We start from the raw sequence: 27,654 nt of genomic DNA, 5'->3' as shown, positions 1-27,654 counted from the left end.
TCAAAATATATCTCATCAATACAAACTCAATTGATAAACGAGACTTTCAAAATAGCTTCATTTGCGCAAAAAAAATTATTATTAAAAATTCGGAAAAATAGAATTTTAAGTTTCTCAAGATTTGAATAATAATTTTTTCTGAGCACAAATGAGGCTATTCAGAAAGTCTCGTTCATCAATTGAGTTTGCATTTATGGGATATATTTTGAGGAAAATTTACTGAAAATATCCTCTTGCAGTTATTGTGATATCGATCTTGTCCGGTATTTTGTGCGATATCGGTATTTTGGCATAATTGTTCAATATAGCATTTTTCAAATTTCACAAATAACACACTATTCTGATGATATATGTTGTTCAAAGCACATGCTGTATGATAAAAGTTTGCGGAAATGTGTTTATTAAAAAAATTAAAAAAAAAATAAATCATTTCTATTATTTCATTATTTAGATTTCATCAAATGGACGCATTCCGAAGCAATTTTCACCATCTCCATCTCCCAAATAAACATCTCAATCATTAAAAACGTTTTTTTATCTTTTGCACTATCGGATCTCGATTTTATGTATTTTTCACCAATTATAATTATTTGATCTTATCCCATTAATAATATGAAATATTATATTTTACTAATTATTTCGACTTCACAAGAAAACGTTTCCGCACAAAATCATTATCATATATAACTATGATGCAATAAATGTGAACATAGTATGAAGTTTTTTTCTATTTCAGTGAATACCACATAGAATTATTATAGTCACTTTCCTAATAGGCGGACACTTTCCTAATGGCAGGACAGTAGCCTTTTCTCAGCAGCTAATGAACGTAGAATTTTGATTTTTCCCCACATCAATCGTAAGGTGAATATGAGTATATGAAGTATTCTGAGAATCCTTCATTCTTGTTCATTCATTTTTTAAAAACAAATTTTATTTTTCGGAGAAACACGGAGTAATTAGTTTTTCCGAATTTCTCCGAAAAATAAAATTTGTTTTTAAAAAATGAATGAACAAGAATGAAGGATTCTCAGAATACTTCATATACTCATATTCACCTTACGATTGATGTGGGGAAAAATCAAAATTCTACGTTCATTAGCTGCTGAGAAAAGGCTACTGTCCTGCCATTAGGAAAGTGTCCGCCTATTAGGAAAGTGACTATATGCTAATATTTTCAATTTTTCTTGACTGAAACATATGGGTGATTATTTTTGAAATCATAACTTTTTTCGGTGTGTGCATTATTATGATAATTTTTTGTTTTCGAAAAAAAACTTTGTCGATATGTTTTATTTATTTTTATTAATAGAAAAACAAACTTTGATGTGAAAGAAAAACGTATATGATTTTTGTCGCAGCATTTCTTATCTATACTCATTTTCATAAATTCAAAACAAAAAATTAAAACTGAAGTGTTTCTTCGATAAATTATGATTTCAAAAATAATCACTCATATCTCATCTCAAAAGAAAGGAAATTTTGTGATGATTCTTGCATTTAATGAAGAAGAAATGGCTTGGAATTTGTTATTAACTTCACTGAGAGATGATATAGGAAAATAAAATGCATGCGAAAAAATTATTTTATGAAACCGTAAAATATTTTATTGAGTTCAACAAAAATGTTATATTAGATAAATAGATATCATAGGTTAAAGGATATTGTTAAAAATCTTCTAGGTTAGGGTTTCGGTTTAACGAATAACTTTCTTATTAGAAAAAATTTTTATCGGGTTAGGGTTATTAAAAAAAAAAGTTATTTTGAGGTGAAGAAATTCATTTGAAATCAAGATGATGACGCTGAAAAAAAAGATTCAATTTTCTTTTTTCTTGCAATCTTCTTTTTGGAGATGAAAATAACAAAAAAAACAAGGTCTGTATTAGAACAATTTTGTAAAAGAATAATTTCTCGTCCAAAAAGAACATATTTGATAAATTTTTTTCGAAAATATTTTTTTCATCTCAGAATAATTTCCGCACTTTTTTATTTTGAACAAATATATTAAAAACAATGATAAACACTTTTATTATAAAATAAAGTAAATTTTGATGTACCGGCGAAGTACCCATTTGCCAGTTGTTATACCATTCAAAATTATTGGTATTATTTGGCAAGGTGTTGCAAAGAAAGAAAGAAAGAAAAAACGATAAATATTTTTCTTGTTTGCTTTAATGGATATTCAGATCATCAGATTTGAATAAACATTAATATTCCTTGCATAAATGAGAGAACGGTGAGCAGATATTTTCTGCAGAACAAAATATATTATTATGAGTGGCTGCGGAAGGCAATGATGGAGATGCGTTGATTTTGGAATTCTATTTGATGATTTTGGAGATTAGATGGCCAAGGGGAATGCAACAATTTCATCAATAACACAAAAAGACGCAGCGTATGTAATTTATATTGTTCAATTGATTGTGAAGATATTTCCGTCTGTAACCTTTCCAAAGTCCAGGAATTCTGCTTATTGAAAAAATGGCCAATCTCCTCTTTCAAGAACATTACAATCGGAATGAAGCTGATTATTACATATCAATTAGCAAATAAAGGAATTTATTCCAGGGCAATTCTTTTCATTGTTTTTGTTTGGAACGAGTGATGAAATCAAATTCAATAGTTAAACATTTAGATGATGAAAAGGATGGAATTCTATGGAAAATAAAATTGGAATAAATTTGCTCGGAAATTTGGAAAAAAAGATCGGGGAGCAATTTTGGCTATTTTTGGACAAGACAAGAGAGACAATTTCTGCCAATGATGATAGATTCATTCCAGACCAATAAAACACGATATCGACCGCATAAACGAAATGAGACAACCATTTCTGCTTTTGGAAAAAATTCACCTGTTTTTTTGTGGAATATTTTTTTGAAAGCGAAGCATTGTTGTTTTCCATTGTATAATTTGAATTATGACGAGGAAGATAAGCAGCTCCTGATTCAGTCCATGCCCTTGTTCTTCGAAAATTACAAAACAAACAATGTGGACTTCAACTATTTTCCGTCTCATGCATTTGCTCCATTTGCAAAAATGGTTGACAGAAAACATGCCGCTTTGTCTTTATTGTTTCGGCTTTTTTGCAATCATAAGGCAATATTGAATTGAATTATTCTTCTGTGCTTTCACTATCATCATCATCATCTTCTTCTTCTTCATCTTTTGATGGCAAGCCTGCTTTATTTGTTAATGTGACATAAATCTCGATCTCTTGTGGGCTATTTGAAGCAGAGGACCGATTCCAGCCATTGATAACTGCGAGTGAAGGATTTGCATTTTCAGCCTTTTCGTCATCTGCCTCTGAAATAATCGGACTGTTTCATTCGATCCGTTTCAAATAACTTCCAAACCATCGTGTTATTCGCCAGATTCAGTTGTTGATATCTCGTTCTTCAGTTACGCCACCTTTGATGACATTTCACTGCAAAGACAATCAACATTCCTCATCTTCTTCATATTCAAAAAAAAATCCAACTTTCTTCAATTGCTTCGTCATTGTCACTCAATATGTTCATATTAAGCACAATTTCTATCTTTTCTTCTTTTTCATCGTTCTCTTCCATTTCACTTTGCTTCATTGCACTTGCTGCTTCGGCTGCCAATGTATTGTTCTGAGAAGGAGTCGGCGAGACTTTATCCGTCTGGCGAAAGGGATAATGGCAATGTGCATACACCAAAGTGGAGAGGATGTCATCAACAGATCAAACAGATAGAAGAACAATTGAAGTGCATTCACAGCATCTGCAGCTCAGACTGGAAAAGAACGTTCTCCACCACCAACTCGATGTTCATGTTTCTCTGTTCCTTTCGCTCATGAAGAAAGCATCGAAAGAGAAAAGTTCGATGAAAGGATATCATTTCGTGACAATTCGACATGTTATGTGAAGCACTTAATGGCACTTTGTTGTGAAATTCCAAGAATCCAAAAATCTCTCTCGATGGGGAAGAATGAAGAGCACGAGATGAGCAGTTGGTTTGGTTAAAGCATTCTGTGAATGGTCTTGAAGTCTTGTGACATGGCCACATTTCAATGCTCAAGAAGGGTTTATGGCAGAAGGAAAGGATGTGGAAATCTCATTTTCTGATGATAGAATATCACTTTTCTGTTATTTTCAGCACGAAATGAATGAGGAAGGAGAAAAGAGTCATGGAGTTTATGGAGAAGCAAGTGGTGCAGAGGAAAGAGAATAGGGAGAAGAAGAAGGATGGGAATGTTATCGTTGGTTCAGCTATTCATTTGAATTCATAGAAATTCTCAAAACGTTGCGGCAGCCAAATCATTTGAATATTACATCTTCTGCATCTTCTGCTTATGCTTTCAATCATCGATTGATTTCTGCTCCATTCATATTCATCTGAGAGGCAAATCTTTATCCATTCTTCTGCTTTGAACGACATCATAAAGAATTCTATTTGGAGGATCTGCCAATTCATATTGGAATATCTTTGATGTTCTCTTTGTTTTTGATTGGGAAAGCTTCGTTGGATTGCCTCACAACCTGCGTTTGGCAAAGTTCACAAACCATTTACACGACGAATCAGTTAAAGTGGTAACTGCTTTACATATTTTCCACACTGTTTCCGCTGTGTTTTTGTTGAAGTTGATTGAGTTTGAAAAATGTTTTCTGAGTTTTGAATTTTCTCATTGAAGATTTTTTGTAATTCACATTTTCTGTTTTTGAACATTTTCTTTCTGGTTGTGTAAAGTGGCACTTTCATCTTCTTCTCAAAATTGGCAAATACGTCTTTATTGGAAAAAGCAAAACTTTATCTGGCCATTCGCTTCTTTCTGTCTCTTCGAATGCTGAAATGGAAAAAGGAGATCCAGCTCCTCTTTTTCTTTTCATTCATTTCTTTTTTGAAAGAGTTCGTGTTTCTTCCATCTGCATTTGTTTTGACGATTTTCATCGATGAGTTGTTTTGGAAGTTTGATTGCAACAACGAGCTTTTGAAGTGTTTTTTCCCAAAACAAGTGAAACACTTGCTTCATTAAATAATTTTTCAAATATTTCCAGTAATCTCCAACAAAAAGAAGAAATCATCATTTCAATTATTTTCCTATTGTTTGAAATGAACATTGAATAGAACACGATAATAAGCATAATTTCTCTTTCATATGAAGGAAAACTCACTTTTATCTGTCTGATCAGATATGCCAAAATGAGAGTCAGTCAAAAGAAAAACATCGATAGGTGTGGCAACTCTGCATTCTTCAAAACGCAATTTTATGGTTTCAAATTTATTTTTTGCGGTAGCTGTTTTTTTCAGCTTCAATTCTGCGGAAGGTTACTTCATTTGCAATTTGAGTGGAAAAAAATATTGTTCAAAATGGAAATGATTGATATATTGAATATAGTTAAAAAATTGCGAGAGTTGCCACCAAAAAATCAAACATTGAGTTTGCGTATTTTATTTTATTTTTTTTTTTTTTTGGATAATTTTTTGTGTTTTATCAAATGATAGAAGAATTGTTATCTGAGCTTGAATTTTGCAATGAGGAAGATCAGAAGCAGAAAATCCTTGAAATGATTGCATTGATTGAAGATATGAATAAAGAAGAATTCAGATATGTTTTCACAAAAGAACTGTTCAATAGAATAAATCAAATGATTGAAGAAAAGATAATATCTTTGAAATATTCCCTTTTAGTGTTGAAGAGCATTGGATATTCCAAGTCTCTGATGAACATGTGGGGTAGGAGCTTTGAAAGATCTTTATTGCGCAAAAGATTCGAAGAGATGATTGCTGAAGAAGATGAGAAAAAAGAAGAAAAGAACGAAAAGCAATTGACTGATCTTTGTGAATGCTATATTTTTCTCAGTTATAATTTCCCTCCGAGCTTACTTTCATTTTGCGTGCGTTGCCTGATAAAAGTTGCTTTGAATAAGGAGGAAAACGAGGAAGCTCAAAAAGAAGTGGAAATGGCACTTTTGGCATTGAGTCACATTGATGGATATTATGTTTGACCTTCTTTTTTAAAATTAATATATTTTTATGACAATGGCTTCTGTTTTTATTAGAAAATTGAAAAAGAATTGTATTTGAATGAGATCAAAGAGATCATTCAATACCATCAGGAGCATCGAAATCTGACTCAACTTGCCTATCAGTCTGCTTGGCAGTTTTTGCTCAGAAGATTAGAAATGGACATTGCGAATGAGCTGCATTTAGCGAGAGAGGCAGCAAGAGAACTGGAAGAATTGTCGAAATGTCTGGATTGGAAGAGGAAAGAAGAGAAAAAAGGAAAAGAAACGAAAGAAGAAAAAATTATAAACAGATGGCTGCAAGCATTGTTCAATTTCTTATGTTACTGCAACATGTGGAATGAAGAATTTATTGGGCTTATTGGCAGCATTGTTGAGGTTTATCGAGCAGCAAAGGATAATTACAGAAATATTTGTGAGAGATGCATTATTTTCTTGAGAAAAGCAGCAATATGCGAATCTGTGAAGACTGATTACTTGGTGAAAGGAGGAGCTACTAATGTTGCCTTAGAGGAGATTCAGCAACCAACAACGGATGACAGGATGATACATGAAAGCTTATCATTTTTTGTTGCGATTCCATTGCGAATGAAAGAAGAGAAGGAAGATGGAATAGATGAAGCAAAAAGAAAGAAAAACAAAATTAAATTGTTCGAAAAGTTGGAAGAAGAGGGATACGAAGATTCCATCGCAAGCTTTCATGAAATAATTCCTTTTCATTTCATAAACACTAGTTTTTTTAAAAGAGTTGCGGAATATATTTCCGATTTTTTTGTGGGTATTTGAGGAATAATTGAAAATTTGTTTCGTGTCTCAAAGTTCTTATAATAATAATAATTATTATTTTTCACAAAATCGAAAACAACAGAGTTTTTTTTCTAAAAAGACTATTTTTCATTGCTTCGAAATGCAATGAAGCAACAGAAAATAAAAAAAAAAAAGGAAAAGATGAGCTAAATCATGTTCTGAGTGATAAAATTTCTTTAATCCTCCAAAAGTCAACAGGCAATCACAATTAAATCATTCAAACATGTGTGAAATGAAGAAACAAAGATTATTAGAAAATTGTTTATGCCATTCACCTCTTCTTTGAATGTTTCTTTTTTCTCATATGGTTCGAATTTTCATTCAGTACTTTTTCATAATATTACAATATTTTAATCAATTTGTATTTTTTGTGAAAAGCTCCGAATTTGAATTCAAAAACTAACAATTTTTAGCTTGATTCCTACTTTTTTTTTTTTTTTTTTTTTTTTTTTTTTTTTTTTTTTTTTTTTTTTTTTTTTTTTTTTTTTATGTTTCTTTGAATACAAGTACCAATTAGCAAAATGATAACAATTGCATCCAAACTTGTTCAAAATATTTTTAAATTATATAAAGGGACACTCAGAAAGTTTTTAATTTCTATTGCTATTTAAAAAACAAAGGATATCTTTTGAAACTGGAAACATATGATCGATGATAGAGAATTCGATTCGCAATATACAACTTTGAGCTTTAAATTAAACAAGAATGTTCAATGTGGAATTGTTTTCAATGAATTTGTTTGTTTTTCTTCTTGTATTGCAATACAAACATCTCATAAATAATTTTGATAAAAAAGGCTGTTTGGAATTTATTAGCAGATATTGGGCATGCGCTTTTCAAAATCCATGAACAAAAAAAATATTATCGAAATGTCGCACCTGATTCTATTCTTTCTTTGGGCCATAACCATTTCAAGCTAAAAGATGAGTGTTTAGCTTCAAGTGCACTGGATAATGATGAAACGACAGATTTTCATTGCAAATTGTTTGGATCATTTTACGTAATAAAAAATTTTTTATGATTTTCTTAGAGAATATCTTGCACCAGAATTAATTCATGGATCTATGTTTGCTTTGGATTTCCTTTTCATATTTTCACAATTCTATTTTATTATGGCATTTTCTTTTTAATAAAAAAGATATACGGAACAATGCGATATTTATTCTCTTGGAGTAGTTGTCTTTGAAATGCTTCTGAATAAAAAGCCAGATATTACAGGTGAGCTATCTGAATCTGATCTGATGAACCAACTTCCAACTGAACTATCTTATCAGCTTAAAAGGATAATAATTCAATGTCTTAATGCTGTTTGCTCTGATAAACAAATTTTCTCTGTCTTTTTATTGATATTTGTTATTATTTTGAATATATATGAAAAAAATCCATGGAAATCAAAATGAAAGGATTCAAAACAAAGAATTACATCAAAAGAGCTTGTTCAAAACGAAGCAATATCAAGCAGAATTGCTGAATCAGAAAGGTTTAAGGAAATGGAAGAGCAGAACATTGAACTTCAGCAGGAAATAACAAAGTTGAAAAAAAGAGAGCAATTTTATATTGACGAAAACAAAAAATGGAAGGAAGCTACCGAAATATTGTCAGTTATTGGACCTGAACTATCAATGCACATAATCACTCTGATCCATCCATACATTCAGAAAAGCTTAAATTCATCTTCATTATCATCGTCACCATCTTCTTCTCTTAATTCAACTATGACAACAACCTCTTTTTTGTCTTCCACCACTTCTCATTTAACGCCATCTGCACCTTCTGCAAATGGTACTTCTGCTGCTGTTCAGAAACCTGCAACACCTCAAACGCAAAGTATTGATAATTGTGCTTCTCTGCCGGAATATTCGTCGTCCGCTCAACCTTTACCATCTGCATCACCATCTGCGTCTCCTTCTCCAACGACTTCTCCTTCTCCTTTTTCATCAACTCCGCAGTCCACGCCGTCTCAGCGCTTCGACAACACCTCTTCTGCTTCTTTTGCACAACTGGGCATTCCATCTTCTCCTGCCACACCATTCCGCTCTGATCGCAACACAACATTCTCTTCTTTCTCTCCACTCGCATCCACACTCACGCCCACACTCGCATCCATATCTACCTCTTCCTCTTCCTCTTCCTCTGCCTCAGACCGCCCTGTCTCTTCAAACCAGCAGTCCCTTCCACCACCCACTGCGTTACGATGTGAGCTCACCCTATTCGCAGATATTCTTCGTCAGAAAGAGCTAACTGCAGAGAGAAGAGCTGCGATGACGCCTGTCCTGCTGTTCCGCCTGTTCGAGCGTGTTCTGCAGCTGCGGCCTGTGCCCCGCTCTGTCCGCGACGAGATCTGCCGCATCATCGCCACGTCGCTCTTTGGCAATGGGCAGCATGCAGAGGAGGTGTTCACACCAGGGCTGGGCAGAGAGCTGGTGGAGATGATTGGCCTGCCGCTGGAGGAGCTGAGCGGGAACCACATTTTGGCGCTGCAGCGGTTCACGGTGCCGCTGTCGATGAAGATCACGAAGCAGCTTGTGGATGCGGGGTGTCTGCATGCGCTGATCAAGCTGCTGTCGATCAGGAGCGAGTCGCTGCTGAAGTATGTGAGCATCAGCCTGAACAACTTTGTGCTTGCGGCGAAGAATTCTGTGGGAGGGTTTGATCAGCACCCGTACTGGAAGGTGATCAGCGATATTGATGGCCTGCAGACATTGTTCAATGCGTTTCAGACAACAAGAAACAAGGAGACGAAGATTCATTTGGTGCATACACTCTCATATCTGCACAACACACTCCCACTTCCTGAACAATTTGCGCCAACTGTTCCGTTTATGTCAGATCTGATTGTCGATGAAGAGCAGTCGATAAATTCTCGAGTTGGTTGTTTGTATTCACTGTGCGATCTATCAAAACATCCAGGTGTGCTATCACTATGTGATAAATATGTAGTTTATAAGAAAATACAATATAGTGAAAAAAATGAAATTCTATCTATAAACAAATTATTTTTTAAAAATATTTTTATTCATTTTTTAATCCAAATTTGTTTAAAATTTTCTTCATTCGCTTCCAACATCCTTCTGCTTCTTGCAGCAAACCACGAGCTCATCTTGAAGCACAAAGTGCACAAGCGCTGCGGAGAGCTGATTGAAGGCGAGACGGAGCGAATGTATCAGAATGCGCTGTGGGTGCTTGTGCAGCTGATGGACAAAGGAACAAGCGAGACGAGAGAAGAGGCAAGAGCCACGGTGCATACCAGCAGAATTAAAGAGCTGGCTTCGAATGAGGACACACCGTATGCTACAAATGCAGCGATTTTGTTGGGGCATCTGAAGATTGTTTGAAAGCAAAGAGACAAGGAAGAATTCAATTTGATTCTGCTGGAGAATACTTGAAAAGAAAATTAATAAGTTAATTTATTAATTAAAGATATGTGATTTGAACCGTTGTCTGTAAAGATGACAAAAGAGTGTTTCTCTGTTTGTTTATTGTGTTATTATTTACAAATATTCTATCTTGCACAATATTTAAACATCCTCACAACATTGCATCATGACACATTCATGCACACACTCACACATACCCACATGCATTCACACACATTCACACGCATTTCGCGTTTATAATCGGAATCATATCAAGTTTTCTCGTTTTTTGTGGACGAAGAATGCTTTCGAAGCAATCTTTGTCAAAACATTTCCTGCTTGTCTTTATTTTATTTTCATATCTTACATGTATTTTAGTTCTATAAGTTATCGTACATTCTATTTATCAAGTTTTTTTTTTTTTTTAACTTTCTATTTAATGATCTTGTATATGTTCATTTCATTGATTTTTCATTGTTTATTTATTAAATAAGTCAGAGAAAAATTAGTATCCAACGTATTTTTCTTTTTAATGCCCTTGACATTTGTTAATTTGCACGATTATTTAATTCCTCCCAATTTTCTTGCTCCAAAAAATAGATAAAATATTTTTATAAAATTTCGGAAACACAGGCCAACGGAAAACTTAGCTTTGCAGAAAAAACAAAAACAATGAAACAGTGTCAAACATATTTTCCAATAAACTTTAATGAAATTATCACAAATATTACTAAAAATGCATGTGGTTTAAACTAAATTAAATAGAAAGTCAAAATAAAAATTGTTTCAATGTACAAACTTCAACAAATTCTTTCGAATTTCAAAACATATAACAGGAATAACAAAAAAAAAAAAAAAAAAAAAAAAAAAAATTTTTTTTTCAAATCTAACTCTCTTTAAGAAAATATTTATTTTTATAGATTTCATCTATTATAAATAGATAATCATCAACTTTTATTTAAAAAAAATAAGTAAACTTATAAAATTGAAATTTCGTAAAAAAAAAAGGAAAAGAAAAGAAAAAGAAAAAGAAAAAGAAATCAAAACAATTTACAGAATATAGTCTCTTGATTTGAAATAACAATAAAAACACAATTTTCAGAAATCTATAAGCAACACGGAATGAATCCTATACAGCAAGATAGATTATAAACATAAATTTTACATTACAAAATTAACTTTTTTTTTTAATTAATTTATTTATTTAACCTTTTCAATTTATTCACTATTTTGCTTCTGACCCAAAACAAACTTTTCCTCAACAATCGAACGCATCAGCACAACAAACGAGTTCAGTGCTTCGAGACAGCTAAACTTCAGCACAATAGATTTTTCGCTGCCTTGGAAGTCATCAATGTACATCAATTTTACAGCTAGTGAATCGTCTAGAATTGGCTGAATGCATCTGTGAGGACAATCAACTGTACTAATTGAAGAAGAAGAAGAAGAAGAAGATGATGATGAAGAGCAACGTTGCTGCTTTGCATACATCTTTTTCTCGTAATTGACAAACTGGATGAACGAAACAGAGCTGGAAACATAAGCAAACTCATCATCACTATCAGAGCTTCTCCACTTTGTAAGATCAATCGTATGCTCGCAAAGTCTGATTCGTGAAAGAGAAATAATAATACGCTTCCATTTCCTTGTCTTGTCTTCTTCCATCTTTTCTGTTTTGTCCTTCCCGCTTTCTTCTCTGAAGCTGATGCTTCCTTTCTTCTTCTCGACTGTCCGCCTCGTCAGCTTCAAATACCTCTTCCTTTCTTTCTGGGCGATTGCATCTTCATTGGTGCAGATGAAGCACATGGCCTGGTACAAGATACGCTCAGAAAGCGGAAGTAGGAATCTCGAAGGAAGATTCAAAGGAATCGACAACGAACGCGAAGAAGATGATTTCTTCTCCGATTTTTTGGATGTCTGCGGATAAACTGTGGGCAGCAGAGGCATTCGAAGCCTCTCGGGGATGGTGAAGCTGCTCGATTCAGCTTCCTTTTCGCGATCAAGACACCACATTCTGACTGAAGAATCAATAGAGCAGTCCAATGAGAGTGCTGTTGAGGCGGTGTGTTTCAGTGCATCATCCAGTTTTTTTGATGAAGTAGTTGTATTTTCCATCTTGATGTGATTGTTGTACGAAACAAGCTCTATGATGGCTTGTTGCACTCTCTGTAATCTAAAGGTGGAAGGGCAAGAGAACGAGAAGAAGAGCAGATCACCTCTCTCCTTCCGCACACGCTTCACTCCCGTTAGAATCTCAAATCTTTGGATCTCCAGCTCTTTCTCTCTCTCCTGCTCTTCAACAAGCTCCTTTGCCTCGCTGCTCCATTCGATGAATGTCCTGTGCACATCCAATCCAACCATCTGGCACATTGAATAGAATGGATGAGTGATGATAACATTTGCCAGGGCCTCAATCGGAATGGAGAAGAAAAAGGTCAGCCTATCAATGGCTTCGAGATATGGATTCTTGTTGATAGACGAAGAATCATCAGCAGCTGATGATTCAGAAGGATCAGGTGAGCGAGAAGCAGAATGTGAAACCTTTTCAATAAGATTGTGCTGTGATTGCAATGCCTCTCCATTGAACGTTTGAGCTCGTGGATATTCTTGTGGTAAAGGCGAGAGCGGTTCAGGTGGCACATTTGCTTCTCCATCTGCAGAAGTAGACAAAGCCGAAGATTCATTCATAGTCTTGCTTCTTGAGACAGTTGCAGTTTGAAGCTTTTTAGAGGAATTCTTTTCTTGAGGCAAAAGAGATGACAGATGAGTATAATAACACGAAGGGGCAGCAACACTTGCTCCATTTATTGGAGGTAAAGAGTCTGTTGAATCTTGACTCGCCAACAGACATTTAGCAAATAAGTTCTGCTCTTTCAGATAAGGTGGAAATGCATGCTCGATGCCAGAACCAGACGTCTGTGAAGAGCCCTTGTTTCCTCCTTCCTCTCTCTCTGTCTTAACCCCAGCTAATGAAATTGAATATGACAGATCTTCCACACTCAACTGCTCGAAATGCGAGTAATTCCCACAAAGAAGACGCTCAAACGTTCGATCAGTTGCATCCTCTGCTTTTCTCAAACGCATAAGTTGCATTGGAAGAAGCAAGCCCTTTGGCAATTTTGTATCTTTGCTCTTTTTTTCACTGGAAAGCAATGGAATGACTGTCTCTTCTGTCCAATCATCAGGAACTGCAAAAGAGGTTTCTGTTACTTCAATCAAAGTTTGTTCTGCAGTCGCCGCAGCTGCTTTTGAAGGAGCTGCTGCCGATGATTGTGCGTTTGTATCACTTTGTTTGCTCTTTGGGTCAGAAGAAGCAGCAAAGAACATCAAATGTGTAGTTGTGACCACAAACACACCAAAATAAGTTGAATCGCATATGACAATTGAACCAAAAGCGAATGAAAGCACTCGAGAAGAAGACAGAATACATTTCGCAGGCTCCTCTTTTTCTGCTTTCGGAAGTTGTTCGTCTTCAAATGCAATTGATTGAGTTCGCATTAAGAGTCTCTTCTCTTCTGTGAAAGTTTGTTTTCCTTGGTCTGTCAAAACAACAGATTCCGTTCTGTGAACAACAACTGAAGGGAATGACGACTGCAACGTAACATTTGACGTAGAAGCAGGAGCAACCAGAGGGTTTCGTGATTCATCCAGAACTGCCGGAGCTTCATTTGGACTTTGTGTTTCATTTGAAAACTTGAAATTCGCTTCATTTCCATCTAATTTGCTTGAAGAAGAATCCATAAGAGTTGCCATTCTGTCTGGTTCTGGTGCCACTTCAACATAAATGGATGCCGCATTCTTCACATCGTATCTCCACTTCTTCTCCTTCTCAGTCAGCTTCTGTACGTATGTTCCTTCATCCAAAGAGTACACCAGCAAATCAAGCAGCGATGGATTGAGTGAAATTGGCGAGATTGAGTTCAAGAACAGAATGGAAAGCACAACACATTCTTTCATCTCTGGCACCACACTCACCCAGTTGGCCAGCGCAACCACTATCTTCTGCAACACATTGCTTCTGGCTGACACCTCTCCAATCCTCAGTGTGTCCTGAGTGGTGCGCACTTTAGTCCATTCGATGTCTCTTCTCCTTGATTCTGCCTGATCTTTCCGTTTACTCTCCAGAATCTCGTCTTTCGTGATCGTCATCGCTGACTTCATGAAGTCCTGTTCATAATCCTCAAGCTCGTCTTGTAATGAGTCACTTGAAGAAGAAGAAGAAGAGGAAGCAGCAATGCTAGAATTGCAGCTTGAATTTGAATTGGCATTTCCATTTTGTGCTTTGGATGAAGAAGATGCCCTGTGGTCATCATTCATTTGACCAGATGTTGCAGAGGATGAATCTTCAGAGCTTGCAGACTGAGGAACAGGCCTGTAAATAACAATCCCTGAAGACGATTGTACAGAAAGAGTGATGTACTGTCTGAAAAAGAGAAGCAAAAGCGTTTGAATGAATGCAAATGGGAAGAAGTGCAAGAGCAATGCTCGTTTAATGGATTTTTCATTTACAGCAGGATTTGCTGAAGATCGACTTGAAGATGCAGAAGAAGAAATAGAAGAAGCTACAACATCGCTATCACTCAGATCTGTAGGAATAGGCATCTGAACCAGAGCCTCGACTGAATTCGCGGTCAGATCTACAATCTGTTCAATGAACGAGTTTTGAGTGGCTTCAGGAAGGCCAAAGAATGTTGGGTATGGGTGGTTGACATACACATCGTAATGAGAGGAAAGGAATGCTGCAAGTGACGATGGAGGCATCCAAAGAGCAGAGGGATGAAGAGAAGAGGCAAATGGAACAGGCAAGGCAATCGAATGCATTGAGATGTCTTCTGTTGGATGAGCTGATTGAGAGAATGGATCAAACATTATAAAATTAGCAGTATTTTTGCTATCTTTTTCTTTGATCTCCTTTTCTGTTTTCGAAGTTTCAGGTTGTTCTGTTCCTTGTGAAGTGTTTCCATCAACAGAAGCAGCTACAGCAGAAGAAGAATTCTCGTTTCCATTAACCCCACTTTCACTCTTCAGCAGTTCCGCAACTTTTGCATTTTCTTGCTTCTTCTGTGCATCAATAGCAGGCACCAACATACTCTGCATGATAAACATAATCAAAGGCGTCAGCAATGACTGAGACACATTCAACATTCGCAAACATTCAACTGATTGCATTGCTCCTATCTTTGCACCTTCCTCAACTGAAGTTTTGCCTTTCTTTTCTTCATCCTTCATTGATTCGCATCCATTTGATTGCTGTTCTTCCATCTCTTTCACTTCATCTGCTGTTATTCTGAGCAGCATTGACAGAAGCGTCATGCTTCGAAGATACAACACCTGCAGAGGATAAGAACGAACAAATGGCAACCAATCAACCCCTTCTTTAGCGCTGCTATCTTCAGCTTGTTTGCTATTTGATTCAATTTTGTCATTCCTGTTGTTTGCTTCAATCATTTCTCTTTTTTCCGCTTCTTTTTTCGCATCATTTTCCATCTTCTCCTTCTCCTTCTCTTTTTCTATTCCTGTCTTCTCAGCCATCAATGCTCGATGAATGCATCCACACACTTTCTCCCACAACAATGTTGATATTGCGCTCTTTCTGAGCAATCTCTTCAGCACCTTCTTCTGCTGTACGGGGGCATTCCATATCATCGACACTTGGCAATGCAGAATTCTCTCTGTCTCATCAAATGGACTGATTGAAACAGAAGAATCAAAAGAAAATGGCTTTGGTGAAAGTTGTGTTTGGAATAAAGAACGTGATTTATCAGAGGCAGAAGTGATGATTGAATTGTATTTTGAGAAGAATTCTGAGAGAAGACGAGGAACAAGAATATTTTCTGTTGATTCTGTTTTTGAGTCGCACAAAGCACATTTGCAGAGAATGGCAGAGTCTTCTGCCATTGTTGAAAGAGAGAATCGCTTTGAGATAAAAGAAGAAGAATTTTCAACTGCAGGCGCTGAAGAAGCACTTTCTTTTGCAGCTATTTCAATTATCTTTCGCACAAATTTCGCAAAACTGATATTATGCTTGTTTTCTTGTGTGAAAACATCAAACGATTCACTGGCTTCATCTGCTGTAATATTGTACATAGCATTCTTCAATCTCTCAATTGTCGAAGATGAACAATGAGACACAGATTCAATCAATTTCTTCGCTGACGTTTCAGCAGAGCTGTCAAAAAGCTTGTCAATTTGCATGTAGAAGGCAAGGAGAATATGAAGGAGACACAAATGTGTAGCCGAAGAAGACAAGAAATCAAATGTTGCTTTCAATTTCTCTTGCAATGTGTTAACAATCTGATGATGCTGATCAACACACATCTTCTTCCCATTGCTCTGCCCACCAACTTGCTTCTCTGCTCCCACATTTCCCTGTTCTGCACTAACAATCGCTGCTTCACTCTCCTTTTGTCCCTCTGTTTCTTTCTCTGCCTCTTCCTCACTTTCGTCTTCCGCCTCGTGGAAGGGTTCCACCAATGGAGGAGGCGGAAGCGGTGTCTGAATTGAAAGCGATTTGGTGATATTTAACGATGAGGCTATGAGCGGAGCAAAACGTCTTGATTGATCATTCTCATAATCATTGGACTCACCTGTTCCAGACAGCGATACAAGCCCCTCTGGCAATTGGAGCATTGAGGCCTTTCGAGAGGAAGATATAGAGGAGGAGGAGGAAGATGATGAAGATGATGATTTCATCAGTAAAGGAACAGAGGAAGAAGACGAATACAGATTCGTGGTGATTGTTGGAAGAGGAGCAGGTATGTGCGACTTGGAGAATGGCGATGCATTTGGATTGTGCTGTTTTGAGGATTCGCTTCCCTGTGCTTTTGAAGAGGAAGAAGAAGAAGAAGAAGAAGTTCTTCCTTTCTTTGAAGAAACAGGAGAAGCTGGTCCATTTGGAGCAAATGACTCGTTCTCATCATCAGAACTTCTCTGTTGTTCATTCGCTGCATTGCTGTTTCCATCACCTCCAACACCATTTTCATTGCTTGTCTCTTTCTCTTCTTTTTCATCCTCAGCTTCAGAATCTTCTTCATCTCCTGCAACACTCTCAGAATAGTTCACAAGCGCAATCCAATCAGTGGTTGATCCCGACCTCCAGTTCAAAATGCCTTCTTTGTGGCTTTTGTTCTTTCGGCCCAAAGAATAATTCATCTTTCCATTGGAGAGAAGCAAAGGAGCAAGAACAGAAGGAGCAGAGGAGCCAATTGATCGGATGAATTGCCTCAGAACAACAAAAGTGAATGAGCAGAAAAGAGGCAAATTCACCAAAGTTGCAGCAAGAGTGGCTGGAGACTTCAGAACAATCGATTTCTCCAGTGGGAACAAGCGCTCATCATTCGTGTTGTCTTCTTTCTCAGTCAATGCAAATACACCAACTGGTTTTGGATCAGTTAGCATTTTCTTTTCTATCTTTGTTTGTTTAATCTGAGGAGCTTTCAACCAGCCATTCATTGTGTGATTGAGGCAGATCTGGGCAGCAATATGAGAGTGTTTGGGGATGACCTGCTTGATCACTTGACTCCAGAGAGAAAGAGGAGGGAAGCTTTGAATGGCAGAAGCAGGGAGAATAGTAAAGACAGATACAATGTTTGCTTCTTCGTTCTCTATTTGTGGGGGGAATGAAGATGAAAACGAAGAGAATGAAGCTGTTGATGCTGACGATGGAGAAGACAATTGTTTTGAAGGGGATGAATAATCAAATGGAGAACTTGATTTTACCATGCCATTGTTTTCATTGCCATCTGCATTCAATTGATGAGAAGGTGATATTGGAATTGATTCTGCTGAACAAGAAGTGCATAGCTCATCAATTTCCTGAGACTCACTGTTATATTTGTTGTTTCTTGGTGATGACATAGAAGAAGAAGAAGAAGATGATGATGATGAAGATGCAATTGAATGTCCATCAAATTCCATGTTTCCTCCTTCATTTTCTTCTTCTTGTTGTGTTTGGGTGTCATTTTCTTTATTTGATATATTGTCTGCTTTGAATTTGTTCTTTTCTTTGTCTTTGTCTTTATCTTTCTCTTTGCCTTTGCCACTTCCTTTTGTTTTCTCCTTCTCCTTCTCTTTTTCCTTCTCCTTCTCTTTCTCTTTCTCCTTCGTCTTCTTATTCTGTTCCTGCTGAATCTTCTGGTTCTTCACCAAATACAAATTCATCAGCTTCTGCACAATTGCTGAATGATGCTCAAATTTCTTGTTTTGCTCTTCGATTGCTGCAAAGAAGGCAAAGCAAGAAGCAGTCAAGGGAAGAGATTGAGGGATAGGGAGAGGGAAAAGCGGAACGGGGGACAATGCAAGAGAAGGAGAAAGAGAAGAAAGAGAAGCAGATGAAGAGGAAGAAGAATTGGAATGAGCTATGAATGAATCAGATGTTAACTGTGTGTTGAACTCAAACAGATTCAGAAACGATGAGAGATTTGAGAAGTCAATATTACTCATTGAATCTAATTTATTTGTCTTATTAGTTTTATTTGATTCATTTGACTTATCAAATTTTTCTGTTTTTTCTGTTTTTTCTGTATTTCTGCTATTCATAACTTCTTGTTTCATCATCTGCAACAAAACACCCAATGTCAATGGCTGTTCCTTTGATTTCCTCCACAACGACCTCATCTGCTTCTCATCAACAACATTTTCTTTTTCCTCTCCTTTTTCTTTCTCTCCTTCATTTCTTCCTTCTCCTCTTCCTCTTTCTCCCTCTTCTCCTCTTCCTTCTCCTCCTTCTTTTCCCTTCTCCAACTCAACTGGATTATAAATCCTATGTTTATTCGCAAACAACACCCCTTTTCTTCTGCTGTTAATCTCCATCGCTTTCAACACAAGAGGAACCGCTTCTTCAAACAACTGAACTGATTGAAGGAACAAAAGCTCCTTTTCAGCTGGTTTTTGGATGAAAGGCGAAAGAGAAGAAGAAGGAACATAGACAGGGAAAGAAGGGGCAGGGAGAGTGGAGGGAGAGAAGGAAGAAGATGGAGAGGGAGGATGAGAAGAAGAAGAAGAAGAAAATGATGATGATGATGATGAAATTGAATGAGAAGAAGGAGAAACAGAAGGAGAAACAGAAGGAGAAGGAGAAGAAGCTAATGAAGAAGACGATTTTGAAGAAGAAGAGGAAGAAGGCAATATCACCCCAGTTCCGTATTTCCCTTCACCAAACCTCTCCACCAAGCCAGCTCTCATTTTGGGTGTCAAAAGAAGCAGAGGAGAGGAAGAGTCAAACAAGAAGACAGGATTTTTGCTGATGTGGTGGGTGAGAATGGAGATGCACTGGGTGATGATGGGGTCGATGCGGTGAGAGAGGAAGAGGAGGCGGGAGCGAGAAGGAGGAGGAAGAGAAGGAAGAGGAGGAAGAGAAGGAGAAGATATATTTGATAATTCTTTTCTATTTCCTTTTATTTCTCTTTCTCCTTCTTTTCCTCTTTCCTCTTTCTCTTCTCCTTTCCCCTTCTTCAATTCACCATTCCACCTTTCTCCCTCAAAACTTGTCTGTTTACTTAGCATTTCCAGCAGATTTACAGCCGATTTCAAACAAGACAAGACAGACGAAATGTTCTTTTTCGAAGCAGAAAGAGTGGGAAAAGAGGTTAAAAGAGCAAGAACAGGCCTTTGGAGATGGAAGAGATAGAAACAGGAGGTGAGAGAGAGGGAAGAAGGATGAGAAGAAGAAGTAGAAGAAGAGGAAGGAGAAGATGATGATTCAGATGATGAAGGAGAAGGAAGAGGAGAAGGAGGAGGAGGAGAAGAAGAAGAAGAAGAAGAAGAAGAAGAAGAGGAGGAGGAGGAGGAGGAAGAAGAAGAAGAAGAAGAAGAAGAAGAAGCATTAGAAGAATGAATATGAGCTGGAATAAGCAAGTCAAACAAGAAAGGTGCTGCTTTTTCGATGATGCTTTTGTGAATGTTCTGTTGCAGAAGTGTCATAAACAGAAGATGATGCGAAAATCGAAGCAAAGAAGAGCAAAAGGCAAACACATAGAAAGTGGTGGATAAAGAAGATAAAGAAGGTTCAGAGAGCCAGAGCTGGCAGTCAGGGAAGCGGAAAGAGGAGGATGAAGAAGAGGAAGAGGAAGAAGAGGAAGAAGAAGCAGAACCATGAGAAATAAGAGCAGGAAGTGAAGAAACACTGCTGGAAGGGTAAAGAGCCAGTGAAGATGTTGAAGGCGATGGATGCAAAGAATTAGATGCCGGAATTAACGATGATTGTGAATGAATCATAATGGGCTGCCGATTCCGGCGTGTTCTGTCCTGCTTGTTTAAGCCACGGAGAATTATCATTTCTCCGAAGGCAAATAAGTTGCGTGCGAAGTCTGTTTCAAAGAGGAAGGATTCGAAAGGTCGGTGGGCAGAAGAAGCAGAAATATCGTCGAGGGAAAGGAGGAGTGGCAGAACAGAGCAAGAAAAGGAGAGGAGAAGGAGGATGTTGCGACGTTGGGCAAGAGACAATGAAGAAGAAGAATCAGAAGAATCAGAAGAATTTGAAGAAGAAGAAGAAACAGAAGAAGAAACAGAAGAAGAATCAGACGAATTCTCAATGCAGCAGAGAGTGTTGAGCATTTGAGGCAAAGTGTTGATGATCCTCTCAACCACACCAAGCAGTCCATTGCTTCCACAACAGCTGACCGACAACAGCTCTTTTAGTTCTTCTTCTTCTGGTTGAAGAGAAGAAGAAAGAGAAGAAGAATCAGAAAACTTCGCAATTCCTGATGTCTTTTTCACCAATGAAGAAGCAAAACACACAAGAGAAGAAGCTAAAACAAGGGCAGAGCTGACAACAGGAGTGACAAAGGGATCATCAGCCACAAACGGGAATTGTCTGTCTCTTTCGGTCAGCTTCTTCTCTTTCTCTTCTCTTTCCTTTTTATCTTTAAGTTTTTGCTCTTTTTCCACCCTTTTCTGCTTCTTTCGCTTCATTTTCTCTTCATAGCTGTCAATGATCTGATAGCCATCTTCATCCAATTGAAGTTCTTCTTCATTGTCTTCATCATCTTCTTCTTCGCCTTCGCCTTCGCCTTCGCCTTCGCCTTCGCCTTCGTCATCAGCTTTTTCTTCTTTCTCTTCTTCTTCTTCTTCTTCTCCATTTACATAATTTCCATTGCTTTTCACTTTCTCTTTCGTTTCTTCGATCTTCTGTCTCTTTCTTCTTCTTCTCTTTCTTTCTTCTTCTCTTTCTCTCTCTTTCTCCTCTTTCCTTTCTCTTTCTCTCTCTTTCTCTTCTTCTGTTATTCCCCCCGTTGTTTCATGAAGCAACTGAAAAAGAGGAAAGAAAATGGAACGAGATAAACACAGAAACGAAAGAGAAGAGGAAACTTTCGAAAGAAGAGGGGGAAGAGAAGAGGGGGAAGAAGAATAAAGAGAAGAAGAAGAGGAAGAAGAGGAAGAGAAGGAAGAGGAAGAATAAAAAGAAGAAGAGGAAGAAGAAGAAGCAGAAGAAGGATGAGAACTGAACGAAAGGATGTTTGCAGCAAGCGAAAAAAGATGAACAGAACATAACAATTTGGATTTGAGATCAAAAAGAGAAGAAGAAGAAGAAGAAGGCAATGAAGAAAGATTTTCTCCATAACAATCTCCAGAATCACTTCCCTCTGATTGTTCGTTCCATATCCTCCCTTCTTTCTCTTCTTTTTCATCTTTTTCATCTTTTTGCGTTGTTTTCACATAATCCTTCACAAACATTGGCGCTTTTGTCAGCAAAGCAGCTAAAAGAAGGGCAAAAGGCGAAGAAAGATTCCCCTTTTGCTGTTGTTGTTGGGAAGAGGCAGACGCTGTGATAGAGTCGAAGACAGAGACAGATTGAGAGGTGGGTTGGAGAGAAGAAGAAGAAGAAGAAGAAGAAGAAGAAGAACAATAAACCTCCTCATTCTTCACGTCAATCGCCGAATTTGACAGTTTTTGGAGTGTTTTTCTGATTGGATAAGAAACGAAAGAGCAGACAAAGGGAAGATAAGACGAGAAATCGTTTATTAAGCAGAGGGCGTCAATCATTGGTTGTGTGATGGCAATGATGGATTTTTGAGAGGGGGAAGAGGAGGAAGAGGAGGTAAGAGAAGAAGAAGAAGAAGAAGAAGCAGATGACAATGAAGATTGAGAAGATGTTTGTGTCTTTATACCTTCTTCGTTTCTGCTGATCAGCACAGCCGAAGAGAAGGAGAGGAAGAGCGAGTGAAGATAAACAGAGAAAGAAGGAAGAGAAGCGAAAACGAGAGATGGAGAAGGCGAAAAGACATTCAGAATGGAAAGGTGTTGAGAGGAATATGAATATTGGAGAGAAGAAGAGGAAGAGGAAGAGGAAGAGGAAGAGGAAGAGGAAGAGGAAGAGGAAGAGGAAGAGGAGGAAGAAGAAGATGAAGGATCGCTAACATTTACTCCATCTTTTCCTTTCTCCCCTTTCTTCCCTCCGTTTCCCTTCACATCCAAACTCGCAAACCGAACAGTCGCCAGCAGAAGAGGCAGAAAATGGAACTTCACAGAAATTGGCAGGATTCCTCTGAACATCACCTCATCTCCTTCATCGTCTTCTTCATCCATCGCTTTCATCAGAAAATCATATTTTGTGTGTCTTTTCTTTCTTTCTTCTTTGTCTTTCGCCTGCAGTTGATCAATTTCTAGTTCTTCTTCGTCTTTTGGATCGCAAATGGAAGGGTATTGTGAGCTTACTGTATAAGAAGAAGAAGAAGCAGAAGCAGAAGCAGAAACAATCGAAAGAGGAGGTTGAATGGCAGAAGAGAAAGAAGATCTGAGCACAGAAGAGGCAGACAGAGACATGGCACGAGAAAGTCTGCGTTGTCTTAGACCAGGTGGAAGATGCTGGAGAGAAGAGGAGGAGGAGGAAGAAGAGGAGGAGGAAGAAGAAAGAGAAGAAATTTGTGTTTGGGGTGAAAGAGAAGAAAAGAGAGAAGCAATAGAGTCCAGTGTCGATGCTCTTGTTTCAACTTCATTTCCTCCCCCTTCTCTTTCTCCATTCTCTTTCTCCTTCTCTTTCTTTTCTTTCTCTTTCTTCTCTTTCTCCTCCTCTTCTCTTCCTTCTCTTCCTTCTCTTTTCCCCCTTTCCCCCACAAACTTCTGCACAACCCCAACAAACTTCACCCATTCTTCCTCATTAACTGCCTCCATCTCTGCTTCTCCATTCTCAAAGGAAGGTGAATGAGTTATCTGTTCTTTTGAACAGACACTGGCATGTGAAGAAGAAGAAGGAAAAGAAGAAGGAGAAAGAGAAAGAGAAGAAGAAGAAGAAGACGAACAAAAGCCATTTCCTGATAAAGGCAATGACAGCAACTTCCTCCTTTTCTTGCCGGCACGACGCAAATATAACAAGATTGTGAGCTTGTTGAGAGAAAACTGGGAAAATTGGGAAATTTTTGTATTTGGGGATGAATTTGAGGTTGAAAGGGTATTTTTTCCTTCTCCTTTTTCTCCTTTTTCTCCTTCTCTTCCTTCTCCTTCTCCTTCTCTTCTTTCCTTCTCTTCCCTCATCCACTCCATCATCTTCCTCATCCTCTCCCTTTCTTCTCTTATACCTTCTTCCTCTTCTTCTTCTTCTGTTGGGTTTCCATTCCTGTGGAATCTGTGGAGGAGAGAGAAAACTGTGTCATTTGAATGGGCAGCCAATGAAGAGCAGAGGGGGTTGGAGAGAGAGAAGAGAGAGTTGTTCAAAGAGGAAGGGGAAGAAGAAAGAGAAGGAGAAGAAGGAGAAGGAGAAATGGAAGGAGAAGAAGAAGCTAATGAAGAAGAGGAATGAGAAGAAGAAGAAGAAGAAGAAATGGAAGAAGGTTGAGAAGAAGAAGTAATTGAAGAAGAAGAAGAAGATGATGATGATAAAGATAAAGATATTAATGAATCCATTTTCATAGAGCAAAGTGCAGAAGTTGAAGTGAAAAGAGGGTTCTGAACAACTGCTCTTGCAAATCTAACGCCCAATGAATCCATCTTAATTGAAGAAGAAGGAGAAGGAGAAGATAATGAAGATGAAGAAGATAAAGAAGAAGAAGAAAGAGAAGAAGAAGAAGAATTCACCGAATGAAAAGGACTTTGTATGTGACAGATGAGGCAGATGATGAAGAGAGGGATGGAAGCAGGGGAAGATGTGAGGGGAGAGAAAGAAGAAAGAGAAGAAAGAGAAGATAAAGAAGAAAGAGAAAGAAAACAATTTTCAGAAGAAGAAGGAGCAGAAGAAGCAGCAGAAGAAGAAGATATCGAATCTAATTTTTTCTCATTTTCATTGCAGTTCCTCTGTTTTTTATTCAGAGCGCAGGAGAGGATGATTGGGAAGATGTGGCAGAGGAGAAGAAGGGTGGAGGAGACAGAAGAAAGAGAAGAGTCTGGAATGCAATCTGAATGGCATATCATGTGCGAGATGTAAGATGTGTGAGGAGAAGGAGAAGAAGAAGAGGAAGAAGAGGAAGAAGAAGAAGAGGAAGAGGAAATACAAGAAGAAGAAGAAGAAGAAGAAGCAGACAAAGAAGAATTTTCATTCGATACCATCATCTTCTTCTCTTCCTCTTCCTCATTCTCTTCCATCATTCTACAATGTGTCACAATCGGCATCAGCATCTTCAGCATCTTCTGAAGCGCCCTTGTCACATTTTGCCATTTTTCTTCTTCTCCAAGCCACTCAATCACGCTTTCTTCTTCTTCTTCATTGAATCTGCTGCCAAACAGCACATTTTCTATCAAAAAACATTGTTTTTCTACCTCTTCCCATTCAAGTTCTAAAACTTCGCCTTTCTTTTCGGCTTTTAGTTTTTCTTCTTCTTCCTTTACAAGAACAGAAGTTGTCACCTCCTTCTCTTCTTCTTCTTCTCTTTCTCTTTCTCTTTCTTTCTCTCTTTCTCTTTCTCTTTCTTTCTCTCTTTCTCTTTCTCTTTCTCTTTCTCTTTCTCTTTTTTCCTTCTCCTTTTCTTCTTTCCCTTCTTTCCCCTCTTTCCCCTCTATTTTCTTCTGTTTCAACATTTTCAGTTCACTTTTCGCTTCTCTCGTTCTTTTCACACTTAACCAGCAGTCTGCTATTGTGTTGGCTGCTTTCTTCTTCTCTTCTCTTTCTTCTCTTTCTTCTCTTTCTTCTCTTTCTTCTTTCTTTTCCTCCTCTTCTTTTATTTCTTCATTTGCTTTTTCTATCATTTCGTCTTCAGCTTCAGTTTTATTTTCGTTTTCTTCTAAAACTTCTTTTGATTCTCTTCTAAGTTGTTCTTTCTTCTCTTCTTTCTCTTTCTCTTTCTCTTTCTCTTTCTCTTCTCTCTTTTCACTTCTTTCTTTTTTGTCTGCTATTTTTGTAGTTTCTTTTTCTTTTCCTCGTTTTTCTTCAACAGAAGCAATCTTTTCTGATTCTTGCTTTGCTTCTCTTTGAGATTCATTTTCTGAGATTTTCTGAGAAGAAGAAGAGGAAGAAGAGGAAGAGGAAGAAGAAGAAGAGGAGGAGGAGGAAGAAGAAGAAGAAGATGATGATGATGAACCAACAGATAAAGATGCACCTTTACCATCTTTATGCTCCTCTTCAATTATTTCCTTCTTCTTTTCTCCCTTCTTCTCTTGTTTCTCTGTTTCTGCTTCTTTTCTTTCTTCTTTTCCTTCTTCTTTTCCTTCTCCCTTTTGCATTTTCTCTTTGTGATATTCGATTTTCTCTTCTTTTGTCTGTGATGTTGTTGTCGACATTCCAGCAAATGCTGAAGGAACTGACGCTTCTGCTTCCACCACAACTGGAGAAATGGCAGAAGAAGAAGAAGAAGAAGAAGAAGAATTCAATGACGCTGATAAATCCGATCCAGATATTTCCTCTTTTGTCTTCATACTCTTCATCGTCATCATCAACTGCTCGCTCTCTTGTTCTGTCACATATCTCAGTGGCTCGCTTGGCTTCTTCTTCCTGTCTGCCTTGTGGATTTTGTCTCCGTTGAACCACTTTAGCTTGTGCTTCGCCATCTGCTGTGTCACATGCTCCTTCAGAAGCTGGCGGGGGAATGAGTCTTCGTAAGGGTTGTGGGAGGAATCAAACGAAACGAGATTGACAAATGCATTTAAGGTGGAGAGCATCTGTGTTCATGGAGGAGGAGGAGAGGGGGGAAGGAGAGAGAGAGAGAGAGAGGTGGAAGAGAGAGAGAGAGAGAGAGAATGAGGAAAAGATGGCAAAGAAGAAGAAGAAGGAGAAGAAAAATAGGAAGGAAGGAATAAAGAAAAATAAAAATAAAATCAAAAATTTTTCCAAATAAATAAATAAACACAACAAGTTAACTGACTGAAAGTTAAATACCGATAACATTTCTGGAAGATCCCAATCAAACTCATTGTATGAGATATTCAGCGTCACAAGAGAGGAAGAGGAGTGCGCAAGTGGTTCAAGGGATCCAGAAAGTTGATTGTGCGACAAATCCAAAATAGACAAGTGTTTGTAATCAGGAATAATTGGTAATGATGTTAGCTTTAAAGAGATAAGTGAAAAGCATAAATAATTCAATAATCATTTGATAAACAGCATATAAATTCAAACCTTATTATGTGATGCATAAAGTTCTTCAATTTTTGGTACACCATCAAGATCAAGTCGTGAAATTTCATTATGATCAAGCCACATTCTTCTCAATTTAACAAACCCATCTCTTGAACCTTGCTGATTTCTACTTGCATCCCTTACCGAAAATGAAGAAAGTTGATTTCCTCTAAAAAAAATAAAGCATGAAAATTCCTTACAAATTAGAAAATCAATTTATCTACCCAATATCAATTTCTTTAACGAGTCCAACAGGGAATACAAGTCCAAGTCCCTCAAAAGAACTCAGTAAAAATCGGCTTTTCCCAGAATGAAAGCAATCATTGTTAAAGCAAGCATAAACAGGATATTTTTTGAGCAAATGAGCACTTTTTTGAACAAGCTCTTTTAAAGTCTCATAATCAAGCTGATACACCACCTTTCCAATTGGCTTTATAGCATTGTGCTTGTGATTGCTTCTATCGCTCATTAAAATATTAAACACCACAAAACTTTATTTTGATAACACTTTTAAGTTTTTATGGATATTGATCAAAAGACATTTTTCTGAAAATTCAAGAGTTATAATTTTTTCTGAAAATAAATTTGTTTTCAATGACGTTTTATTTATGCTGTAAAGCTTGTTTATTTAAACTTTGATTTATTTCTGTTTTACTGATTTCAATTATTTGAAAGTGATAAAATTAGATATAAAAAGGCGAAAGAGAAAAATAAAATCAACTGTTTGAGTGTGTGATTCTCATTGCATATTAGATTTATGAAGATCCATTTTATCTTCAACACAAAAAAATTAAAAACTCGGCATGATGAAAAGAAAAATTATATCCTATTTTAGATATGTCACAAATGCAAAAATGAATTCATTTTAAGTAATATTCTCAAAAAAAAAAAGAAAAGAAAAGAAAAGAAAAGAAAAGAAAAGAAAAGAAAAGAAAAGAAAAATATGAACTTTTTGCATTGATTGGCATTCAATAATATTTATAACTTGAATTATTTTTTAAAAATTTTTACAAAAATTCGAACCATA

The 27,654-nt window shown here is 37.1% G+C and overlaps 2 protein-coding genes across 2 annotated transcripts; one reads left to right on the top strand and one right to left on the bottom strand.

Moving 5' to 3' along the window:
* Positions 1-7,464: 7,464 nt before the first annotated feature.
* On the top strand, positions 7,465-10,662 carry MONOS_4023 (uncharacterized protein). Its single transcript, XM_067874063.1, has 6 exons — positions 7,465-7,531; positions 7,591-7,778; positions 7,825-7,860; positions 7,933-8,101; positions 8,198-9,704; positions 9,879-10,662. The coding sequence occupies exons 4-6, from the start codon at positions 7,982-7,984 to the stop codon at positions 10,127-10,129; spliced, it is 1,878 nt and encodes a 625-aa protein (XP_067726033.1). The 5' UTR covers positions 7,465-7,531; positions 7,591-7,778; positions 7,825-7,860; positions 7,933-7,981; the 3' UTR covers positions 10,130-10,662.
* A 706-nt stretch (positions 10,663-11,368) lies between these two features.
* Positions 11,369-27,096, bottom strand: MONOS_4022 (uncharacterized protein; the record flags this gene model as incomplete). The annotated part of the gene is made up of 5 exons (XM_067874062.1): positions 11,369-19,646; positions 20,013-26,173; positions 26,391-26,558; positions 26,628-26,796; positions 26,852-27,096. 5 exons carry the CDS (start codon positions 27,094-27,096, stop codon positions 11,369-11,371), a joined length of 15,021 nt encoding a protein of 5,006 aa, XP_067726032.1.
* Between the last annotated feature and the right edge of the window lie 558 nt (positions 27,097-27,654).

This window comes from Monocercomonoides exilis (genome assembly GCF_001643675.1).
Source record: "Monocercomonoides exilis strain PA203 chromosome Unknown scaffold27-1312184, whole genome shotgun sequence".
NCBI classification, from domain to species: Eukaryota; Preaxostyla; order Oxymonadida; family Polymastigidae; genus Monocercomonoides; species Monocercomonoides exilis.
Note: the sequence above shows the minus strand (reverse complement) of the source record. Positions and strands in the feature narration are given on the sequence as shown.

What these genes read in the sequence shown, in the direction of transcription:
- MONOS_4023 (XM_067874063.1), top strand. Translation starts at nt 7,982, where the DNA reads ATGCTTCTGAATAAAAAGCCAGATATTACAGGTGAGCTATCTGAATCT. An exon ending in TAATTCAATGTCTTAATGCT is followed by an intron (nt 8,102 to 8,197) that starts GTTTGCTCTGAT and finishes TCAAAATGAAAG; the next exon opens with GATTCAAAACAAAGAATTAC. An exon ending in CGATCTATCAAAACATCCAG is followed by an intron (nt 9,705 to 9,878) that starts GTGTGCTATCAC and finishes TGCTTCTTGCAG; the next exon opens with CAAACCACGAGCTCATCTTG.